Here is a 22,460-nt window from a genome sequence, read left to right on the forward strand (position 1 = left end):
TTTTAGGCATTATTTGAAGAAAAACAATCTAAATAAGGGTAGCCTGCATCATGAAACATGTCTTCAATTAGTCCTAATGCCTGTGCTGCAGCCTTGACTGTGCTGTGTGGTTGTATTTTATGTGACCCTAAAAGTGAGTTGATGAGGTCTAAAATCTGAGCGGACATTACAAATGGCTGCTTACTGTTTGTGCAGCCAGGAGAGAATGTGCTCTGCTTTCAGATACTGGAGAGGAGGAGACAGCAGCATCTTTGCAGAATGGTTACTGTTGCACAAGCACTAGCAGCACAGCAGATAAAACAGCTTTCTGACTTGGGATTCTTATCAGTTCCATTCAGGTTGGACAATTTATTTGGTTTTTTTAACCCAATCAGAGGTTAGTTTTGTGGAAATTCTCCAGCACCTTTCTGATTCAGTAGTGTTTATCATTTGATCCAAATGCAAAATACTCAACTCCTACCTAGTATTTCCAGTTATTGAATTGCAGCTGAAAGCAAGACTAGGCTTCAAACAAAATAGCAGAAACCAGCGTAAATATGTATAACAATTTTTATAAATTAAACAGTAAAGAAAGGTACAAAGACTGACTAAAACAGTGATGTTGTGCATGGGCTGTACTCAGAAACAGTTACCTGCAGTCTATCAACTGTTTCTAATGTTTACTTCTCCATAGTTTTCTGCATTTTTATATTAAACCATAACCTCAGGAGTAGACAAATTGTAAATGCGCTTAGCAAACTTGGTAGGCCAGCTTTGTATATAAGGTGGAGGGTTACGGCAACTTTATACAGCAACGTTTACTTATAAAGTTTTGTTGTACAAGAATGCATAGCACTCTTCTACCATAATATAAACACTATTGGCATCTTGGAAGAGAATATTTTAAGCAAATATATGATTTTTAAAGGATTTTGTTGTGTTGATGTGTGGTCTTTTTCGAATGTACACAAAAAATATTTTATCAAAACTACTCATTTTATGTGATTTGTATGTAGAGCCTGCGGTGGGCTGGCGCCCTGCCTGGGGTTTGTTTCCTGCCTTTCACCCGGTGTTGGCTGGAATTGGCTCCGACAGACCCCCGTGACCCTGTAGTTAGGATATAGCAGGTTAGATAATGGATGGATGTATATATACCTGTATTAATCTATGGCAAGCTTGAACCATTAGGAGAGTCCTCATGTTAGTAAAGATGAGGGTTAGGCCTGAAAAAACGCATTCATACTCTGCAGTGTTTGGCCTAATAGTAGGGCGCATTTTCACAGCTTCGACTATAGCCGTTATGAGGCCAGAGGACACGTCGGCTTATGGGTAGCATTTTATTTTTTTAAATAAGATCCCTCTCAAGTGCTTAAGGTAAGATCTGTTTGTAATAGAGTATAGCCTTCTGATTTTCAAAGGTTATTGTCCAGTTCCTAAGGTTGAACACTTGAAAAATTGCACCAGGAGCATTGTTGGAACATTCAAGCCATTAGCTGTGATCAACATGCTGCTCAATATTTTAGGTCCCTGTCTGTTAAAGTGCTGCATTAGTGTACATTTTTCTAATGTTACTGAGCTTCCTCACCCTTTCAATCCTAAAAGGTGTCCTGAAGACAAAGGACCTCTTCTACAAGTGCTTTCTGCTTACGCCACAGTACATTTTCTGACTTGGTTGTGATGCAACCTGTGTCGTCATTATGTTGCGAAATATCCAAAGTCATTTCTTTTTATTTTTGTAATTGTGATTCTTTTCGCTTGTAATTGGTGTTGAGGCAGCAGTGGAATGGTTTGCCTTGTCCACTCGTCTTTTTTTTTGCCATTCTTGTTCTCACTGTTCTAGTTGTTTTACTGCTAATGATCTTGTTTCTCTTACTTGCTTTATAAAGATTTGCTGCACGTTTTGTTACATTGCTCACTAGTGGTGTATGTGCATGCAGACCCCATTACCCAAAAGGAATCAAATATAATATTCTCATGAGTTGGTGACCTGCATGATGAAGTGATGTGCTTTAAATATTTTTGCATGTCTTCCCTGCTGCATGATGCTTCTTCCCTTTCCACTGACTCCCACTTTGATGAGCTGTTCTGTTATATTCAGCCCTTCATTCATCATTCTGGCATCTACATAACTAGCCTTTCTTCAGACTTCACCATTTAGGGTACACAGTGCCACACCCGCATTGCTGTGTAGTCATGTGCCGCACCCAGTGAAAACCCAGCAAGTGCTGCCCTCACAACCAGTGTGGACATATCAAGTGTAGACCAGGCGAGAGTTACACAGGAGTCACAGCAGTCTGTTGTGCTATAAGCAGCTGTGACACCAACGTTAAGATCAGACATGAAGAATTGGTTCTTTTGTTTTTATCAAATAGTTTTTGATTAGGAAAACATTGTATAGACCAAATGATCCACAACCTCCGATAGTCCTCAGGTTGTTTGTCTGGACTTGAGAACTGGCAGTACCGGGTGTCCAGACTACAGGTTTGTCACCCCCGTAAATGTGCCTTTTTTTGCATGTCTTCAAATAAACGTATAGCTAAAATCCCAGCCCTGCTTACGTCTTTCCGCTGAGTCCCATTTCAACAAGGTCAGAAGCAGCTAAGAAAACTCTACAAAAATGGAGGGAAAAAAGGGCCCCTTTGAAATCCTGTGACTATGATGTTATCAATGTCGTTGTCTGACTGAGCTGCTCTTATTTTGGAACTCAGATTATTCAGCCTCACCAATAGAGTCTACAGCTAACAACTCAATGTGTCAATACTAGCAAGTAAAGATTTTAGCCAATTTCTACACAAACTGGCCTTAAAACCAACACATCTTTAGACATGTCTGTGGAAATATTCTGGGGAATAAAACATATTTTAAGTGGCATATCTGTTTTGCATTAAACCCCCCAGTTCCTAGACACAAGTACTCTAAGGTGATGGAATGAAACCATACCATTGGTTAGCCATGGAAAATTCCGCGTAGGTAGCACGAGAAGTAGAGACAGCGGTCTAGTGGCATATTACTCGCACTATACAATATGCATGTCAGATGCTTTAAGTTAGTCAGGCAGTTTTTCTTATTTTTAATCTCCCATCCGTATCAATATTTAAATCTATGTATGCTGTCTAGTGATTAAGACACATGCAGCACTTCCAGACTTTACCAACTTATTCTACAGGACACCTTTGGGAACAGAATCATATTTAGAATCTCAGATAGTGGTGTTACCATTGTAGTGAGAAATACAGAGCCCAATGAAAATGAGATCGATGTTCATTACTTAAACTTGAGCCATTCAGTAAGGAGGAGCGCTCTCCACCAGTTCTGAAGACTGCTGCTCGCAACTGTAGTCAGCACATGAATGTGACACAGGGGCATTTCGCTCTGTCTTCTTCTATAATCATTTCAGTCTTTTTCTGTGCTATAAATGTGCTATGAGAGGCCTCTGCATGCTCATAAAAACACAACATAAGGGAATCTGATTTTCACAGGACATTTTTGTTACACCATCTCATCAAGGATTTATCCACCGGATGTACAACAGCATGGCCAGTGTAGGTCATATGCGTTTTGGACACCAATACTTTATTGAAAGATGTGACAACGCTAGTATGGACAAAGAGTGTTCTCATTTTAATTTCTAAATGGAAACATCGTAGTAGTCGGATGTAGCCTGAGTAGGGGAGGAATTTGGATATTAGTTTTATTTAATTTGATATGAAAGTAATATTGGGTGGACTCTTCTGGGTCTAGTTCAGTGGCTTTCAAGTACAGGCCTGGGGGACTCCTGTGGCTGCTGATTTCTGTCCCTGTTTAGTGAGCTGGTTCTTCTACTCTTATTCTGCATTTAAAAAACAACAGTAGTGTTCACGAGACATTTAGAAATATTTGTATTTTTGCCCTAGCTGCAAATGCTTAACTCTTCTTTTTGCTAATAATTCACTTTTTTTCCTGTGGAATTTGCCCTCTCAAGTGTGTCCTAATACTGACAATTAAAATGGCGCTGAGACCCGGGTAAACACCGCTAAGTGGTAAGCTGCAGCTACCTGAGCGTCAGACCACTAGGAGTGAATGGCTCACACAAGTAGTTTTGAGATTTTATTTTCCACTAACTTTTTGTCCGTTTTTGATGTTGTGCTATGAATATCAGAAGTGTTCTCCATGAAAACATGACATTACAGTTTTTTTCTTGGCCATCACTACAAACAACATGAGATAAGTAACAGAAATGAAATGAGAATTTCTTCAAGTATATATTGAATTTTGCTTCAGATTCACTTTATATGAAAAAAATTCAGTAGCCCTGAGTGAACTTGAAGGCATGTTTCTGAACAACTTCTGGCAGCGACTGCAACAAGGAGTTTTTTTGTTTTGTTTGTTTGTTTCTGTTACTTTCTCATTCCACAGGAATTGAAATGTTTTAATCTCTACTGTGTTTTCTTGCACTTTAGGCATCTCTGGAAAGGTTCCTGCTCCAGGAGAGGGCAGTGGGGATGCACCTGCCAGTTCCGGTGGTGCCTTTGCCCGAATGTCTGATGCAATTCCTCCCCTTCCACCACTTCAGCAAGCAAATGCAGAAGACGATGAGGATGACTGGGAGGCCTAACTGCTTTCACCATCTTGTTTTTTCTCTGTATAGATAAGTGTGACTTTTAAAGGAATCCCTGTATGTCTATGATTGATCAAGACAGAGAAACAAGGACTAAACTCTTAGATCAAAAACAGCACTAAATGTGAAGAAAGAGCGAGCGAGCAAGCGAGCCCTGGCCACATTATAGCAGATGTCATTCCATCAAAATCTATTACTCAGTCCTTTAAATATTGGAACGAAGGAGCTCCCTATTTAAATTGAAATGTTCAGAGGCTTGGTGCAGTTTATTTTTTTGAAGTATTTCTCTTCAGCTGTTGTTTTGTCTTACAATGAACAGTTGAAATATAACTGTTTTTGTCTCAGATTTGAATAACTGTCCCATGAAATGCTCTACCTGAATGTTTTTTATAACTAAAAGCATACGGTCCAACAAAAAAATGTATATAAATAGCTCAGTTTACAATTTGTTATACTGTATCAATGCGCTGAATAAAAAATACACACTTTAAAATGAAATTTAAGTGTATCTCTGTGGCCCATGTTACATGTTTAACTGCTGGCCCAAGCAGGAGTAGCTGCTTACTTTTTCTGTAAACACTGGAACCATTGATGGTGGCTGCAGTTTTGTACATTAGCATGCAAAAAGAAAAAAAGGGAAGGGAAGAAATGTGGTGTATGGAAGGAATAAGGTGCTAGTGTTCACACCGCAGGAGTCATCCTTAAGCTATGAGAGGGAAACTGACGTTACCTGGAAGCAAAACCACACAGACCCAGGAAGAAAGTGCACACACCACAGTGGCACTGCCCAGGACAGAGATTCTCACTCTGGACACTCATGTAAGGCAACAGTACTAACCACATGGTTACGCCATGTTTTTGCTTAATACATACGACTTCTGATGTTTTCTTTGTCTGGCCACTAATCTTACTTCATTACTGTTAGAAAACTAATGCAAGGGGGATGTCCCATGCATGGTTAAATACGAAATGTGTGATGCATCACTTATAAGCTGCCTGTGCACAACAAAAAAGCAAATCCAGTCCCCCAATAGGATATTCAACATATGATGTTAAGTTTAAAGATCTAAAAATGTAATTTGTTTGTTAAATATATACATTTTCAATCAGAAAATAGATTTTTAAGAAGGTATACATTGGAATGAAGGGTGTGTTTCAAAAAATGGATACGGCTTATTTTCTGTTATTTGCTCAAAATGCCAACTCACCCACCTCGATCTTTTCAGAGTGCACATGGAGTACAGGGACTGAGCAGCCAGCCGCTTGTCCTCCAAACATTTTAAGAAGATGATGTTCTCAACAAGAGAGGGAGATCAGAAAAATGACAAAAATAAAAAACAATAGCAACTGTGCAACTGAATTTGGTTTTGTACCCATCAGCCACTTGTACTTATAACTATCATACTATTCAATAGTGTAAGGGTGTCCACTGCATAGACATTTAATTTTTTCAGGGTCACTTAAGCAAACTACAAAGAGATAATGCAGCATGTAGATACATCCAAGCTAATTCTGGAAGGAATCCACAATCGGAAAAATGAATATAAAAGTAGCTTCTGTAAATGCTTATGATTGTTAAACAGCACAACGGAGCGACCACATGGTGTTTTATCATTTTATAACACTGAGAAAAGTATCAGCTTGGGGGCACTGAACAGAAGGATATTATTAAATACAAGAATGATTAATCTGAAGGTTTTGTTGTGTGCTTAACAAGATGAATGGATGACGGTTATTCTGAAGCTGCTCTGAAGTTATTAAAAAAAAATCACGCCCATAAGACTGCATTGCAGCAATATTTTCTTTTTTTTTTCAATTGTCCTAGTTCCAAGGCATTTGAAATTGTTTCAAGATAAACACTGCATGCATGCTTCTGTATTGGAGTTGGAGCTGAACTCACTTGTTAAGCATTTCAGCTCTGCATCTAAACCAGTTGCTCTTCAGTTAGTGAGTACAAATTTCCAGATTGTCTCTGTTTGTTTGTTTCAGGAAATCAGGACATCAGTCTGCCTGTGCATGAATTCATGTGAATGCCGTAACTCCCGGCATAGTAGCAAGGTGACATCACTTCCATTGATCTTCAGAACGCCCAGCTAAACTGGAATACATATTGCAATAATGACATCCAGCACTGTAAGGCAAAGGTCCTTGTTGATCTTGGAGTGGGGTTTAGTTACTTACCTGGTCAGCATCTGGGTGCCATTTCCTTATATCACTTTTGGTTTTCTCCAGGTTCACTAGTTACCTGCCACACCTATAAGATACAACGGTTAGTTTCTTTTACATCTCTACATGATGTCTTTATGGCTATAAATGATGGATGGGAATCCTGTCCTGCCTTACTGCCATGAAGACTCCTGTACCCTACAACTTAGCTAAGGAAAACAAACGTGAAAAGATTGAAAGACTCTTAAAGATAGCAAATTACACTGACCTAATTGAAATATAGAATGATCACCTAACAGTACACATGTGCTATTATCCTCAAACTTCTCTTACTTACTGTCCTTTAGGGTCTAGATGTATTTTCCATGAATAAGTAGGTTTGTTACCAGATTGGTCTGCTCTGGCATTTTTAAAATTAACACACACCTACACAGATATATGGTTAGGGTCTGTGTGTAAGTGCTGTATAAATGACACATGCACAGCTTATAACTCCCTAGCACTGTAAGAGACTTACTTATCATTGGCTCAAATAATGTACATTATCTCATACCGAAATAACACTTTGGACTCCGAGTATATATTAATATACAGATGATTCAAGATCCTTGGCTATAGGCCACTTATCAACCAATGAGGTCTTACTTTTATCATACTGTTCCTTCTACTGGATGGAGCTCTCCTCCTCAACCTGATAAACCCTGCAGATCTCTGACATTTCAAAAAAAATCAATCAATCAATGACCAACATAGCCACCCTTCTTTCCAATAACAGTCATAAGCCTTTCCATTCATGGAGTCTGTCAGTTTCTTGATCTGTTGACGATCAGCTTTTTGTGGAGCAGTGACTACAGCCTCCCAGACACTCTTCAGAGAGGTGTATTGTTTTTCTCTCCCGTAAATCTAGCGTTTAAGAAGTGCCCACAAGTTCTCGATAGGGTTTAGGTCAGATGAGGAAGGGGGGCCATGTCATTATTCCTTCATCTTTAAGGCCTGTACTGGCTGGCCACGCAGTGGAGAACTTCGATGCAAGTGATGGAGCATTGGCCTGCATAAAAATCATGGTCTTTTTCCTGTATCACTGTTTGAAGAAAGTGTCTTCGAAAAACTGGCAGTAGGTTTGGGAGTTGATTTTGAGTTCATCTTCAATGCAAAAAGGTCCAACTAGCTCATCTTTAAAAATACCAGCTCATACCAGTACCCCACCTCCACGCTGGAGTGGAGCTCTGTGCCCATTACTGATCCACAGGTCCATCCATCTGGTCCATCAAGAGTCACTCTCATCTCATCGGTCCATAAAACCTTTGAAAAAAATCTGTCTTCAGATATTTCTTGGCCCAGTTTTGACGTTTCAACTTATGTTTCTTGTTCAGTGGTGGTTGGGTTTCAGCCCTCCTTACCTTGGCCATGTCTTTGAGCACTGAACACCTTGTACTTCTGGGCACTCCAGGTAGGTTGCAGCTCTGGAATATGAAAGTACTGGAGGATAATGGGTTCCTGGTAGCTTCACGCTTGATTCTTCTCAAATCTTTGGCAGCTAATTTGTCTTTTGTTCTCAACACGCTTTCTTGCACCTGTTGACTATTTGCAACAAAATGTTTGATGGTTCTGTGATCACACACCAATATCTTAGCAATTCCAAAAGTGCTGCATCCCTCTGAAAGACTTTTTACAATTTTTGGCTTTTCAGAGTCAGTTAAATCTCTTTTTTGGCCCATTTTGCCTGAGGAAAACTAGCTGCCTAATAATTCTGCACACCTTGATATAGGGTGTTGATCTCCTTAGGCCACACCCTCCCTCATTACACAAATACACATCACCTGACGGCTTAAATCCAATAAGCATTCAAGTTAATACAGCTTGGAGTTGGAATATATGCATTAAAAATGATGATATGGTCAAAATACTCACTTGCCTAATAATTGTGCACACAGTGTATCTGCTCTCTGCCCGTTGAGGGCACGTTTATATGTTGTGTGTCCGGCAGCATATACAGTTCAGGTTTTCCAGCCGACAGTGTAGATAGCTTCACCTGCCAAAAGTGTTTAGTTAATTTAGAGTTGGTCGGGCAAATACGGGAATTGGAGGACCGCGTTAGGAATCTGATAGCGATTAGTCAAACCGAAAATTGGATCGACTCAGTTTGTTCAGCTACTTCTGATTCGGCTTCAGTCTCTCCAGGTCCCACTGTAGTCAGTGCAGGCCAAATCAGCAGCACCAATTCAGCCACAGGGCAGTGGGTAACAGTAAGACGGGGTCTAAGAATCCAAAATTTAGTCCCCAGCACCCAGGTCACCAATTGGACCCAGAACAGGTTCTCAGCACTCTGCAGCACACCTGTGGAAACTGAGAATAATAAAGTGCTCATAATTGGCGATTCCATAGTGCGGAATGTTAGAATTCCAAACTATGCTAAACCAGCAGTTAATGTTAATGCCTGCAGGGGCCAAGATTTCTGGCATAAGGCGCATTGGACCGTGTTGCCGATGATGAAGTATCTACCTTATTGCTGCATGTCGGCACTAATGATATTTATTTACAGCAATCTGAGGTATTAAAGCGGAACTTTATCTCTCTATGCACCAAAACTAAAAGAAAATGTCGGAATTTAATTGTATCTGGTCCCCTTACCAAGATTATATAGAGGGGGATGTGATTTATAGCAGATTGCATTCCTTTCACTGCTGGCTAGAAACCTGGTGTGCAAATAAAAGCATAGCGTTTGTGAACAATTGGGATGATTTTTGGGAAAGGCCTGGATTTTTCAGAAGAGATGGTCTTCATCCTAACTGGAGGGATCTTATGTATTATCCCAAAATATGGCAGCAAAACTGCCTGGTTGACTGATTAGAGCACCATCCAGGCGCAGTCATGTGATCTTAAATCACAGGCTGTTGTTTATCCCACCTGTTATTTTCCTGAAGCTGTTACCCATAATCCCTGTTGTGGGGCATCCAGTAAATTTAGTCTTGATACAAACCATAAATTAATTGATAACCAAAAATAAGGTGTATAATTAGACCAAGGGATAAAACCAGACCTCCACCAGGGGCATCTGTAATAGAAATTTAATTCAAATTAAAACAAAAATATATCAGCAGTTCAGAAAGAACCATGCAGTTTTAAATGCTGTTTATTGAACATTCGCTCTCTTGGCACTAAAGCTGTTTTGGTAAATGATATATATTAAGTACAAAATCTGATCTGTGTCTTCTTACTGAAACCTGGCTTAGTAAATGTGACACTGTTCCCTAGCTGAGGCGTCACCAGATGGATACTCGTTCCTTCATAAGTCTAGAGATTCTGGTCGAGGAGGAGGCCTTGGAATAATTCATTGTAACAAAATGCAAATCACTCTAAAAATTTAGGCAACTTTACATCCTTTGAGGCATTCATTTTAAATATTAAAACAGATTCCAACACAATTATAGTGCTAGTCTACAGACCACCAGGGCCATATTCATTGTTCATGACTGAATTTAGCAACCTTCTGTCTGATTTGGCTATAAATTATGATCACGTAGTTCTGATGGGGATTTTAATGTACACATTGATGTGGAAACTGACACTTTTAGCAAATGTTTTACTTATTTGTTAAATTCAGTAGGATTTTGTCAGATTGTCAAAGGTCCAACTCATAATCATAACCACACATTAGATTTAATTATAACTTACAAAGTTGAAATTCAAAATTTAAATATTACTCCATTAAATGTAGTTATTTCCGATCACTTCTTAATTACATTTGATTTAGTTCTGCCCATGCCAACGCACTCACAGATTAAAACAAAGACAGTGCGACATCTAGATTGTAATTCTGCTTCAAAATTTATAGATACCTTGAGTAAGTCGAGTGTAATTGTGGAAAACCATTTTGAGTTAACATCAAAGTAAAACAATTTAGATCAGCTAACATCACATTATAATGTGACCTTGAGAGATGCTCTGGACACAGTGGCTCCCCTTAAAACAAAAGTGATCAAAACAAATAGAAACTCTCCCTGGTTTAATGAAAACACTCGAGCTCTTAAATTAGAGTGTCGAAAACTGGAGCAGATGGAGAACAACAAAGCTACATGTCTTTCAAATTGCATGGACAGAGAGTGTTAATAAATATAAAAAAGCCCTCTTTAAAGCTCGCTCAGAATACTATTCTACATTAATAGATAGCAATAATAAAAATCCTAGGGTACTTTTAGAACAGTGGCTAAATTAACAAATGGGAATTCAGATCAACAGTGCAAAATACCAACAGATATTAGCAGTACAGACTTTATGAACTTCTTCAATGAGAAAATTAAAAATATAAGATCCCAGATCTCAGCATCACAGTACAAACCAAACCCTGCCGCACATTGCATTCAGCACTTTAGTAAATTTTAGTAATTTTAATCCTGTAACTGAGCAGGAAGTCTTAACTTTAATTACTAAATTTAAGCCCACTACTTGATCCCTAGATCCAGTGCCAACAAAACTAGTAAAAAGTGAAATGGATGTTCTTGCACGCCTATTCTAAAAATTATCAATAGTTCATTACTGCATGGCACCGTACCCGATGCACTAAAAGAGTAAGTCATTAAACCATTACTTAAAAAGTCAGACCTAGACCCACACAAACTAAATAATTATAGGCCTATTTCAAATTTACCATTTCTCTCTAAAATACTAGAAAAAGTAGTCGCCAGTCAGCTTCAGTCACACCTTATGCATTACAATTTATTTGAGAAATTCCAGTCTGGTTTTCGCACTGGTCATAGTACAGAAATGGCACTAACACGGGTTGTAAATGACATTCTGATATCCTCTGATGAAGGAAACTCCACTGTAATTATGTTGTTAGACTTAAGTACAGCATTTGACACCACTGACCATTCTATTTTACTGCACAAGCTAGAAAATGATGTTGGGCTTACAGGCACTGTGCTCGCTTGGTTCAGTTCTTATTTATCAAATTGATTCCAATATGTACAGAAATGTGCTGACAGTACTCCATCATTATACACAGAAGTTCAATATGGTGTCCCGCAGGGCTCAGTACTGGGACCTTTACTGTTTTCACTTTACATGTGTAACCCGGTCAGGTTTCAAAATGAAAATATAACTGTTTTTTTTTTTGTAAATAAAGTTATTGAAAGAATCGGGATACCAGTTGTGGGGGTTGGGTAATGTGGAGTATATATATATGTGTCGCCTATTGACGGGAGGAGAGAGAAAAAAGAGTTTGTTCCAGAAGAGACTGTTGAGGCAGCACGCCGAAACAAGAACAAGGAGAGATCATTGCCAGAAGAGACTGTTGAGGCAGCATGCCGAAACAAGGAGTTGCAGAAAGAGTCGTAGTTGAGGCAGCACACCGAAACAAGGCGTAAAGAAAGAGTTGCAGAAAGAGAGGCGCTGTTGAGGCAAAACGATGACACAAGACGGAAAGAGAAAAGAGAGGCGCTGTTGAGGCAAAACGCTGAAGCAAGACGGAAAGACAGAAAGAGGAACTAACTTTTAGCGCATGGCTAAAACATAAAAGGAGTTGGGTGATAAAGGGAAAGCCAGCTTGCATAACAAAAATGCAGAAATGGCGATCAGCGAGTAAAGAGGGTGTTTGAGAAAGAGGGAGACGGAAGCATAAAGGAGGTACCCGAGTATAAGGAAGAAGATATAAAACAAGGTCGGTGTTTATTTTGTTTGTTTGTTTTAAAGCGGCTTGAATAAACGTTCAAGTGAAGGGGCCAGTTCTTGTTTTGTTTGTGTGGCCACTACGCACCCAAGCTACGTTTGGGGCCCCCAACGGAGTGAGTAACATTTACTGACTGGGTAAATAAGTCCTGAGTGAGCTCACCAGTAGTTTTGACACATAATATATATATTGTATAGATGTAAATAATTTAGTGTTTGTTTTATGTATTGTATGTATATATTTGTAAATACTTTAAGTTTTGGGAAAACTGTTCATGTTCAAATTAAGTAAAGAGTTTGGTTTTATAAATATATGAGTAACAGTGCTTGGATTGGGCGTTACCGGGCTATAGTGAACCTGCCAACAATAGAGGTGGCGACACCGTTATAAAGAGCTCAGGCCTTTGCCTACCGATAAAAGATTGGTGGTGCAAGGGGATTACACATGCTTCCACTGGGATCTCTCATTAGGAAACATAATGTTAATTTTCACTCATATGCAGATGACACCCAGTTATACATTTCATTTAAATCACATGAAGTTTCTCCGATGTTGTCTTTAATTAGTTATGTTAGTGAATTAACTACTTGTCTTTAAATACAGATAAAACAGAGATGTTAATTGTTGGAGGGGGAAGGACGCTGATCACAGCAATATTTTGTCATCATTTAACTTAGTTGGAATCCCAATTAATTTTATTGAATCAGCCCACAATCTAGGAGTTATCGTTGATTCTAGCATGTCATTTAAAGCACATATTACAAAGTTGTCCAAATCATGTTTCTTCCATCTTAAAAATGTTAGGAAATTAAGGCGCTTTCTAAATAAACAGGATTCGGAGAAATTAATTCATGCATTTACTGTATCTCTAGTAGGATTGACTACTGCAATGCGCTGTTCACTGGCTGTTCAAACTGTTCTTTATACAGCCTCCAGTTAATCCAAAATGTGGCTGCAAGAATTATTACAAGAACATGAAAATACAAGCACATAACTCCAGTTCTTAAATCCTTACACTGGCTCTCAGTTAAGTTTAGGGCAGATTTCAAAATCCTCCTTTTAACATATAAAGCATTAAATGGCCATGGTCCGGCTTACTTGTCTGAATTTATCATGACTTACAAACCTGAGCGCACATTAAGATCTCAAGATGCCGGTCTGCTTATGATTCCAAGTATTAATAAAATAACAGTGGGAGGTCGAGCTTTTAGTTACAGGGCCCCTAAACTGTAGAATGGTCTGACTGCTACAATAAGAGATGCCCCTTCAGTCTCCGCTTTTAAATCTCAGCTGAAGACTCACTACTTCAGTTTAGCATATCCTGACTAGAGCTGCTGATTAACTGTACATACTGCATCTCTGTTGTTAGTCATTAGCACTAAAACATAAGTAACATAATAGTTATAATTGAATACTAACCCTCACCTATTCTGTTTCTGTTCTCGGTACTCAAATGTGGCAATTGGTGCCACGGCCCACCTGCCAAGTTGTTTGCCTGCCTATGGTAAAGTCATCTCTGATGGAGGATCACAGGAATCATTGGAAAAAGGGGTCCTTTCATCGGATTGGCTGGCCGAACAACGTTTCAGCCATGGAATGGCCAAATGGGGAGGCAGCTTGATGGATGAGGTCTCCAGGACTCTAAAAATATCCAAATCTTATTATGTGATATCATCTACTGTTAAATTCTGCTCCGTACTTCTAAAATTTTTATTATTATGCTGTATTAAGGATTTGTTCTGTTCTGTGTATTGTATTGTATTGACCCCCTTCTTTTGACACCCACTGCACGCCCAACCTACCTGGAAAGGGGTCTCTCTTTGAACTGCCTTTCCCAAGGTTTCTTCCATTTTTCCCTACAAGGTTTTTTTTGGGAGTTTTTCCTTGTCTTCTCAGAGAGTCAAGGCTGGGGGGCTGTCAAGAGGCAGGGCCTGTTAAAGCCCATTGCGGCACTTCCTGTGTGATTTTGGGCTATACAAAAATAAACTGTATTGTATTGTAACTGAATCCTACTTACATACATATATACATCCATAGCCTTCAGCTCGATCGCCGAGTGAGGCAGAGTTGTGTCCCCCATCCCTACGCCTCCCACGTAATTGACTGCCTGCCCATATAAGGCTGTCCGTCAGCAGCAATCCAAAGCAGCGAGACACCAAATACTCACAGAAAAATCCACAAGTTCATAGAGACTCTGTCGCTAAATACTCACAGGCATTTCCACAAGTTAATACAGGGAATGCCTGTTAAACATCTTAGATTCACGAGTAGCGATTTGGGTGGTGAGATGTCTATCGAGGTGATCACCATCGATCAAAGAACTGTCACTTACCGAGTGGTTTCCATGCCCGGAGATGCCGCCTGCCTTTTCCATTATCTGTGTTACATATTGCACGACCATATCAGGCTCACTCTTGGTATCCGGAGGAACATTGTGTCTTATGTATTGAATGACTGGGACAGGTTCAAGGTGTGGGCTGATGACGGTACAGGAGATAATTAGACTACACAGGGGCACTATAAGAATGAAATGCTTAAGTCTTTCACCTATGCTTGTGCATGTGAGTTGATGGCTGCCTCTGAATTGTTCGGTTGTCGCTTTCAAGTGTACCGAAATGGGCAAATATTTTACACCTTTCGATAACAGCCAATGCCTCTTAAACATCTTAGATTCACAGGTGACAATTTAAGTAGTGGACACTTTGATGTTTATGAAGTTTTAAACTCTCAAAAGCTGGATGCGAAGTTATCGATGAAGCCGGTTGGATGCTTACAACACTTGACAGATGCTGAATGTCACTTCAACACAAGCCCTGCAAATACTAACGTAACTGAAACAAACCATGAAATTCAAACCGATTATGACAGCAGCAATCCAAGCTGTGATAAACCAGTAAAAAGGAGGCGTGTCAGACGTCATGGTACATTTTCTGATGCAGCTAGATGGAAACGACTTCATGACGCTGCCGCCAAATACTCGCAGAAAAATCCACAAGTTAATAGAGACGCTGTCAATGTCTGTTAAATATCTTGGATTTGCATAGTGAACACTTTGATGAATGAAACCTGTTATCTTTACAACAGTTGACAAACACGGAATGTAACTTGAACACAACACATCCTCCAAATATGAACCTGATTGAAAGAAATAATGATAATCAAATCCTTGATGACAGCAACACTCATATCAGTGACAAAACAATTACTTTGACAATCAAGTTACTTTTTTTTTTTTAAGGTTTCCTTTTCTTTTTCATAACTTCTTTAACACACTACTTCTCCGCTGCGAAGCGCGGGTATTTTGCTAGTTTACAATAAACATGATCTGATCTGCAGATTAAGGGGGCACCACTTAAGATCTGTTGAGGTCCAACCAGACTGGCCAACAAAATAGCCCTGTATGATTTAAAAGGACATCTGAAGCTATACAATGCATTGCTTCACAACCAAAAAATAAATAAATAAAATTCTTTAAAACAATTGTTTTGTCCAAATTAAATATGCATGCATTCATTTTCAAAAATGATAAATGTTCACAACAGATTTGGAAAAACACCATAAGCAGAAACCAAAATAAATCTATTATGTAGTAGATGGTTTTTAAAAAAAGAGTAACGATGTTTCCACCAGTTTCCAGTCATCATTTACATAATAAGGGAGTTGGAGGTTCACTTCTGTAATCACCACTGGTGTAGTCAGATATGCCTAACTAGTCTCACTCTGATACAAATGAAACAGGTTTGACTTTGTCTTTAGTTGCAGGGGTGGTCTCTGTATGCAGGAGAGCTGACAATCACACAGTGCATGGAAGGCAGTGACAAGGATTAAAGAACATGGGAGCTTTGGACCTCACAAAAACATAACAGAAGCCGTTTTACATACTAAAACAGAATGGAAAAAGGGCCAAAAGTACACTATCGGCTTTTAGAAAAAGTAGCAAGCAAAACTTCAACTGGGTAATCTGACATGATCTGGCAACATGATCAGCAGGAGCAGTCACCAAGTGTGACATACCCAATGACTAAAGTCTGACTGAGGCTAAAGAGAGCAAAAATGTTAACCTAAATGTAGCAAAGGGAAAAAAATGGTAATATTTCCACTGAAAAAGAAAGTTTTCCCTCAATGCTGCAAAGTGAAGACCGATAAATGCTACGGAACTCTGCGATTGATTAAAATCTGATGGCAGGACAGATCTGTGTTGATAAGGAAGGGTCATAGAGGAGTATTAACTTGCCTCACCCAATAATCCAGTAAAAGGGTGACAGACGGCACCTACCCCTTACACAACCTGGTGTCTGTTAAATTATGTGACTATGTGCAACACTACTGACCAGTCAGAGCACACCTCAGGATCTATTTCTCCGCTACTTGTTTTGTCCAAACCTGAAATCAGTGTTTCCTCTGTCGAAAATTCACAACCCCCAGTAAAACGTATTCTTTCACATACTGACAAATGGCACAGACTTGGCACGGTCTTCAATTATTTCATTTTATTTACACCGCAGTCATGGCCTGCTTTAAACTTGCATATTGAACAAGCCCTAAATCAACCAAAGGCAGTACAGACATAGACTCAATTATCAGTCTGTGGTCATTATTTATAAATTGATTACTAAATCCTTAAATGGTTTCCAGTTTCTAATGTAGGGTGGACCAGGTACAAAGACTAGACTTTGTGGGAAGAACAGAAGATCACTTTGCAAGATGCCAGTGTCCAACAAAATTGTCAGATTTGGTATTTACATGAAGTTATATGATTGAAGGCTGTCATTCACATTATGTATTGGTTACAAAAGTTGTACTGAGGGTTACTGGGTAAAGCAACAGGAGACTAGTGTTTGGATTACTAACTCGCTCAAGTAACTTTGGCAAATTCTTTAACAGTAGCAGGCAGCACTTCTTAAGTTAGCTTGTCAAATGTTATTAGGTGATACCATCCAATTCAAGATTTACTGTACAGTACTTTTCCATTCTGTATTGCTTATTTTTCTTTATGTATATGTTTATAATGTCACTTGTTTTTTTTCATTTGTTTCAGAAATGCTGCCTGCCCAACTGTGTATGACTGTGTAGTAATTGACTCCAAGTTGGTGTGCTACACTGACCCAGCTAACACCAAGCACTCCCTTTTACTTTGAGTGGGGAAGACCAACTAGATGTTTCTTCATGTCTGATTACCCAAAAGAGTATAGTCAATTAGATTCTACACACGCTGCCTTTTCTGTCTTCTGGATATAAAAGGCAATCCAAAACAGCAACTAAATAAATACCAAACATCTTAAAGCAAGATGTTGCAAAAATGCCACAATGGACATCAAGATTTAGCCTGGCTGTATGTAATATTAAGTTTCAATCCACTAAGATGCGGATTGCATTAAGTATGCATCAAGCATGCTGTAACATAAAGGAGAAAAGGGAACGTCTACAAAGACGGAGGCTTGTTTTTGTTTGCAGAATGCTAAACTCCCAGAGCAGCAAAATAAAATCACTGCCAAGAATATAATACTTGCTCTGCTTGGTTTTATGTTTGCTTTTCCATTAATGTTATTTGAGCCATTTAACATCAGTAATTACATCCCATCCCCTCCAGCCTTTCTGCTAATGTAATGGAAGAACTATTTACATACCCCCACCCCCAACAAACCCCGCTCCAGGTTTATTTTGTGTAAAACTGCAAATTTGGTATTTACTGCATCTGGCTTTGTTTTTGCCAGACAAAGCAGACATCATTCTCTTTCTACATTAGAAATGAGCATATTTATTTTCCATCTGCACTCCAAATTACCAAAAAAAATTCTTAATTAAAGTAATAATTGAAAATATCTTAAAAAGATTTTAATTGAGGGGTTTAGTGAACACTCTGATAAGCTTTACAGTATATCTTCAAACTAATGCCCTCTTCATTAAATGAACAAAAGGTACATTTAATAAAAAATACTTTAAAGTAATCCATTTCCATATGAGTGTACAATTTATTAGCCTTATTGTCAGTATCCTTCATTTCAACAAGTATGATTGAGCCATTACTACTGTGAAGGCTGTTGCATAAATGCCAGAAAGTCTGAACAAAGCCATGGACCACATCCACAAGTGAACAGCCTTTATTGTTGGTGAACCTGGCCACACACAAGTGACTTGTGAATAAATCCTTACAGGAGGAAGAAGGGTTTAATGTGTTTGTGAAAAAGAAAAGAAAGAGGAGATGTCTGCTATTACCTCTGCTACGTCCTTTTATGGGATAATGCCACTGAATCCCACAAATTCCACTAGAAATATATATAGGCACGTCTTTTATAAACAGGACAGTGGAGTGGACAATCACCATCTTAGGACTTGTAGGCGCTTTATTAAATACACTCTCAAGTCTGTACTCAGACTATGATGATATGTAAATGAACTCTCTGAACATAAACCAGTGCTATGAAGAGCAATGCCATGGGTGGCACTACAGGAGACATTGTTTAATATTTCCATGTATTTTGTATATTTTCCCTTTATATCTAAGCACATTTTATTTCATTGTTATATACATTGTAATCTTAGATAAGAATAACCAGATGTTCCATAACTCAAATGTCATATAGGAGAAATGAATTTCCAAAGGACCTAAAGAAAAAAGTTAAAGCCCCCTTGACAAGATAAAAGTTTTTCACATACTTTTGTGATGAAAGTTTTTAGGCAGAGCTGTCCATCACTAGAGTAGCTAGCCAATTATCGGTTGTAACATCATGAGTTATGGAACCCAACGTGTGGCTTTTGGAATAAAGAATGGGCCCTCCAGGAGATTTAATTAAAAGGGAGATGGTAGAGAGAGACAGAGAGAGATTTTGTTTGTCTATCAGCCCGAGTGCTAAACCTAAAAGCTACCCAACAAGACACACATGTTATTCTTTACGGAAAGTATTATTTAAGCTTTGTGACTTTAATGTTAAGAGTATATAAGGGCTTTACATCCGGACCTTATTATTATTCACTATTTTCTATCATTTACTTCATTTGGTTTGCTCTGTTTTGTTCTATTCTTAATAAATGCTTCTTTCATTTTAAATTCTATATTTCGTCTTTATATTTGGATATAAGGTGTTACAGGGCACCGTGTGTGGGGAGATTACCACTTGTTTCTCACAGAAAGAAAGGAAAAAAAAACACAACACAGGGAAACAACTGTACTAGTGCCTTAGAAACACACTTACAAACTGTTTTTGTTTAGATAATAATACTATATACTGTATGAAACAAAATGGCCAAAAACACAACTTAGACCTCAGTTATTTTAATTAAGAAAACATTTACATTTATTTTCTGCAAATCTAATATACCACCTTTGAAACATAATTAAAACAAACAGTAGCCTAAACATTAGTAAATAAATTAACACAGTACATATTAAAGAAAAAATATATAACTGTTTTCAATATTTGTACATAAAATATTATCTTCACAAAACCCTCTAGATAACTTAGCTGGTGGGACTGAAGAAGCATCTTCTTGTAGGATTTTGTGTTCTCCTCTTGAGAGAAGTTCTATTTCTTGCTTTGTAATACTATACTGAATTTCGTTCCTTTTTTTCAAGAAAGAACTGTCGGGACAGAAAAAGTGAGTTAGATTTACTGAGGACTCAATCTGGAATGATTAACTGTGGACCATGCTTCCTAATAAGATGATCAATACTCATCCCTAGATAAAAATGTTGCTCTATTTTAGGGTAAGTTTTGGAGGTGGTTGTTCAATAAAGCTCTACAGTAATAATAAAATAGCAAGAAAAATTCCTGAGGCTTAAATTTTAGATAGGGGTTATTTACATTAACTACAATAATGATACAATATAAAAATTAATTTACAAAACTACACTATATAAATAGGGCAGCACGGTGGCGCAGTGGTAGCACTGCTGCATCGGCAGTTAGGAGACCTGGGTTTGCTTCCCGGGTCCTCCCTGTGTGGAGTTTGCATGTTCTCCCCGTGTCTGCATGGGTTTCCTCCCACAGTCCAAAGACATGCAGGTTAGGTGAACTACCGATTCTAAATTGTCCCTAATGTGTGCGCGTGTGTGTGCCCTGAGGTGCCTGGGGTTTGTTTCCTGCCTTGCGCCCTGTGTTGGCTGAGATTGGCTCCAGCAGACCCCCATGACCCTGTAGTTAGGATATAGTGGTTTGGATAATGGATGAATGGATGGACACTATATAAATAATATAAAACTCCTTTTGCTAAAAAATATTTAACTGAAATAAAAAAATGTGAACATTTTAATGTTAAATGAATTTGTAAAAAATTGAAAAATGTAAGCAGCCTAAATAAAGAATTACAACACAGATTGAGAATAATCAAATCACGTAATGAAAACTAATGTGGAATAAAGCAGCAATTTTTAGTCAATCGTGGAAGCGTATTTCAGTCTCTTGACACTTCTTACTAATCGGCGAGTGGCTGAGTTATTGTGAATGGCAGGTTATGTTTCATAATAAACATGTTTTTTGGTTGCATACAGTCTTGTATGGTCACAGCAGCAGCTGTCCTTCCTGGCAATTTTGATGCAAACTGGAGAGAACTCACAGCTGCCAAATTCATGTGATCCCTGTTCTGCACGAACAGTACCTTGTTTTACTTGTGTTGGACTGCAGTTTCTTAGAACACACAGTGCAGACACAATTACCATGTTTATTTAATTTGTGATATCAAATTCAAGGGTATTATCCTTCATGCCCCTTTTTCCTCCATCCAAGTCCACCATTTCTTTTTAACATCTGATTCTATTACACGTAGGTCTTCTACAGCCTTTATCACCTTCAAAGGTTAGACTCTGAATTGTGTTCACAGTATGTTTATGGCTAATGGTTGATTAACAGATGACCCTGCTTGAAAACCACTGGTAATTATGAGAATTAGGGTTATAACTAACAACTGTTTTGCTAATCAATTAGTTGGTCAATTATTATTTGGTTAGGAGGTTTTCAGATTGCTAACTTCCTTTTTCTGTGTAATCAGATTTGTATATTTTAGCTAAAGAAGCATTTGAGCTTTCTAGTTTCAAGGCAATGTGTGTACAGTTAGTTGACAGGCTATATGTACACACTTGAGATGCAAGTCAAAATTGTAAACAGGGTGTTTGCAAAGTGTTTATTCACATGGCTTAAATCATCAGCAAAAGAACATTTATCGGCAATATAAATGATAAGTCTTGACATGCTGATGATATTGACCATGGGTACAAGCCTACAGGCAGTAAATATCTGAATGAGTCTAAAACAGCTATATGTTGCTAAACTAACTTCCAAGTATTTGTAATAACACAAAAGCCATTGTCTGCTCTGCTTCTCTAACACTGGTAAAATGTAAATGAATTAAGTTAAATCACTGCATTCAGATTTCAGATACTGTATTGGTACTTCATTTACAATGTTGCATACACTTAGAGAATGAACAAAACAAAACCGCAGTTCTCTTTCCAGGAAAACAGTAGGAATCATTCACAAAACAGAGCTCTCTTTGGTCTTTCCTGGAATGTTAGCATAAGGAGAGCTCCCCAATACCCTTAAAACTTTTTCTAGTGGAATTATAAAGTTACTGGGCGATACATGTGATGGATGAAGATTCAAGAGTGCCTACCTGTGGCACAAATGCTCTCATTTTATTTCAACAAAAAGCACTTTGTTCCATTTTCTACCAATACTTCTCAAATTGAAGGACTATCTCACTCTTTGTGGCAATGACTACTGCTAAATTTGCCTTTATAAGCATGTACTGTATATGTGTCAAAAGAGGTGACTTTGAAAAGATTAAAGTGAGATGAGTTTAGTACACTCTGAAAAGCCTGCCTCAGATTCAGAATCCATCAACCAAAAGCTCCATAAAGATTCTGTTGTACAAGCTTATGCACATTTTGTTTCTTCAATGTACTTAGCAAAATGCTGTAAGCCTTTACTGTACAAGCAATGCTTATTAAATAGTGCTATATAGTTGCTTTTTTTAGAATACTGTAAAAAGTAAACATCCCACAAATTTTTATAGTATTGTGAAGATTTGCCTTTCTATTTTGACCAAACTGAATTT

The 22,460-nt window shown here is 38.3% G+C and overlaps 2 protein-coding genes across 4 annotated transcripts in view; one reads left to right on the forward strand and one right to left on the reverse strand.

Moving 5' to 3' along the window:
* wash1 (WAS protein family homolog 1) overlaps window positions 1–5,074 on the forward strand; it is a 162,137-nt gene extending 157,063 nt beyond the window's left edge. Inside the window, exon 11 of the mRNA XM_039760651.1 lies at window positions 4,419–5,074. Within this exon, the coding sequence (XP_039616585.1) occupies window positions 4,419–4,573 (155 nt within the window). The 3' untranslated portion in view covers window positions 4,574–5,074. The remainder of the gene's footprint in view (window positions 1–4,418) is intronic.
* Window positions 5,075–19,694: 14,620 nt separating this feature from the next.
* The window catches only part of ddx11 (DEAD/H (Asp-Glu-Ala-Asp/His) box helicase 11), a 148,754-nt gene continuing 145,988 nt past the window's right edge, over window positions 19,695–22,460 (reverse strand). For all 3 annotated transcript variants that reach the window (XM_039760653.1, XM_039760654.1, XM_039760652.1), the window contains one exon: window positions 19,695–19,989. In XM_039760653.1, the coding sequence (XP_039616587.1) occupies window positions 19,954–19,989 (36 nt within the window). In that variant the 3' untranslated portion in view covers window positions 19,695–19,953. The remainder of the gene's footprint in view (window positions 19,990–22,460) is intronic.

This window comes from Polypterus senegalus, chromosome 8, assembly GCF_016835505.1.
Source record: "Polypterus senegalus isolate Bchr_013 chromosome 8, ASM1683550v1, whole genome shotgun sequence".
Lineage (NCBI taxonomy): Eukaryota > Metazoa > Chordata > Cladistia > Polypteriformes > Polypteridae > Polypterus > Polypterus senegalus.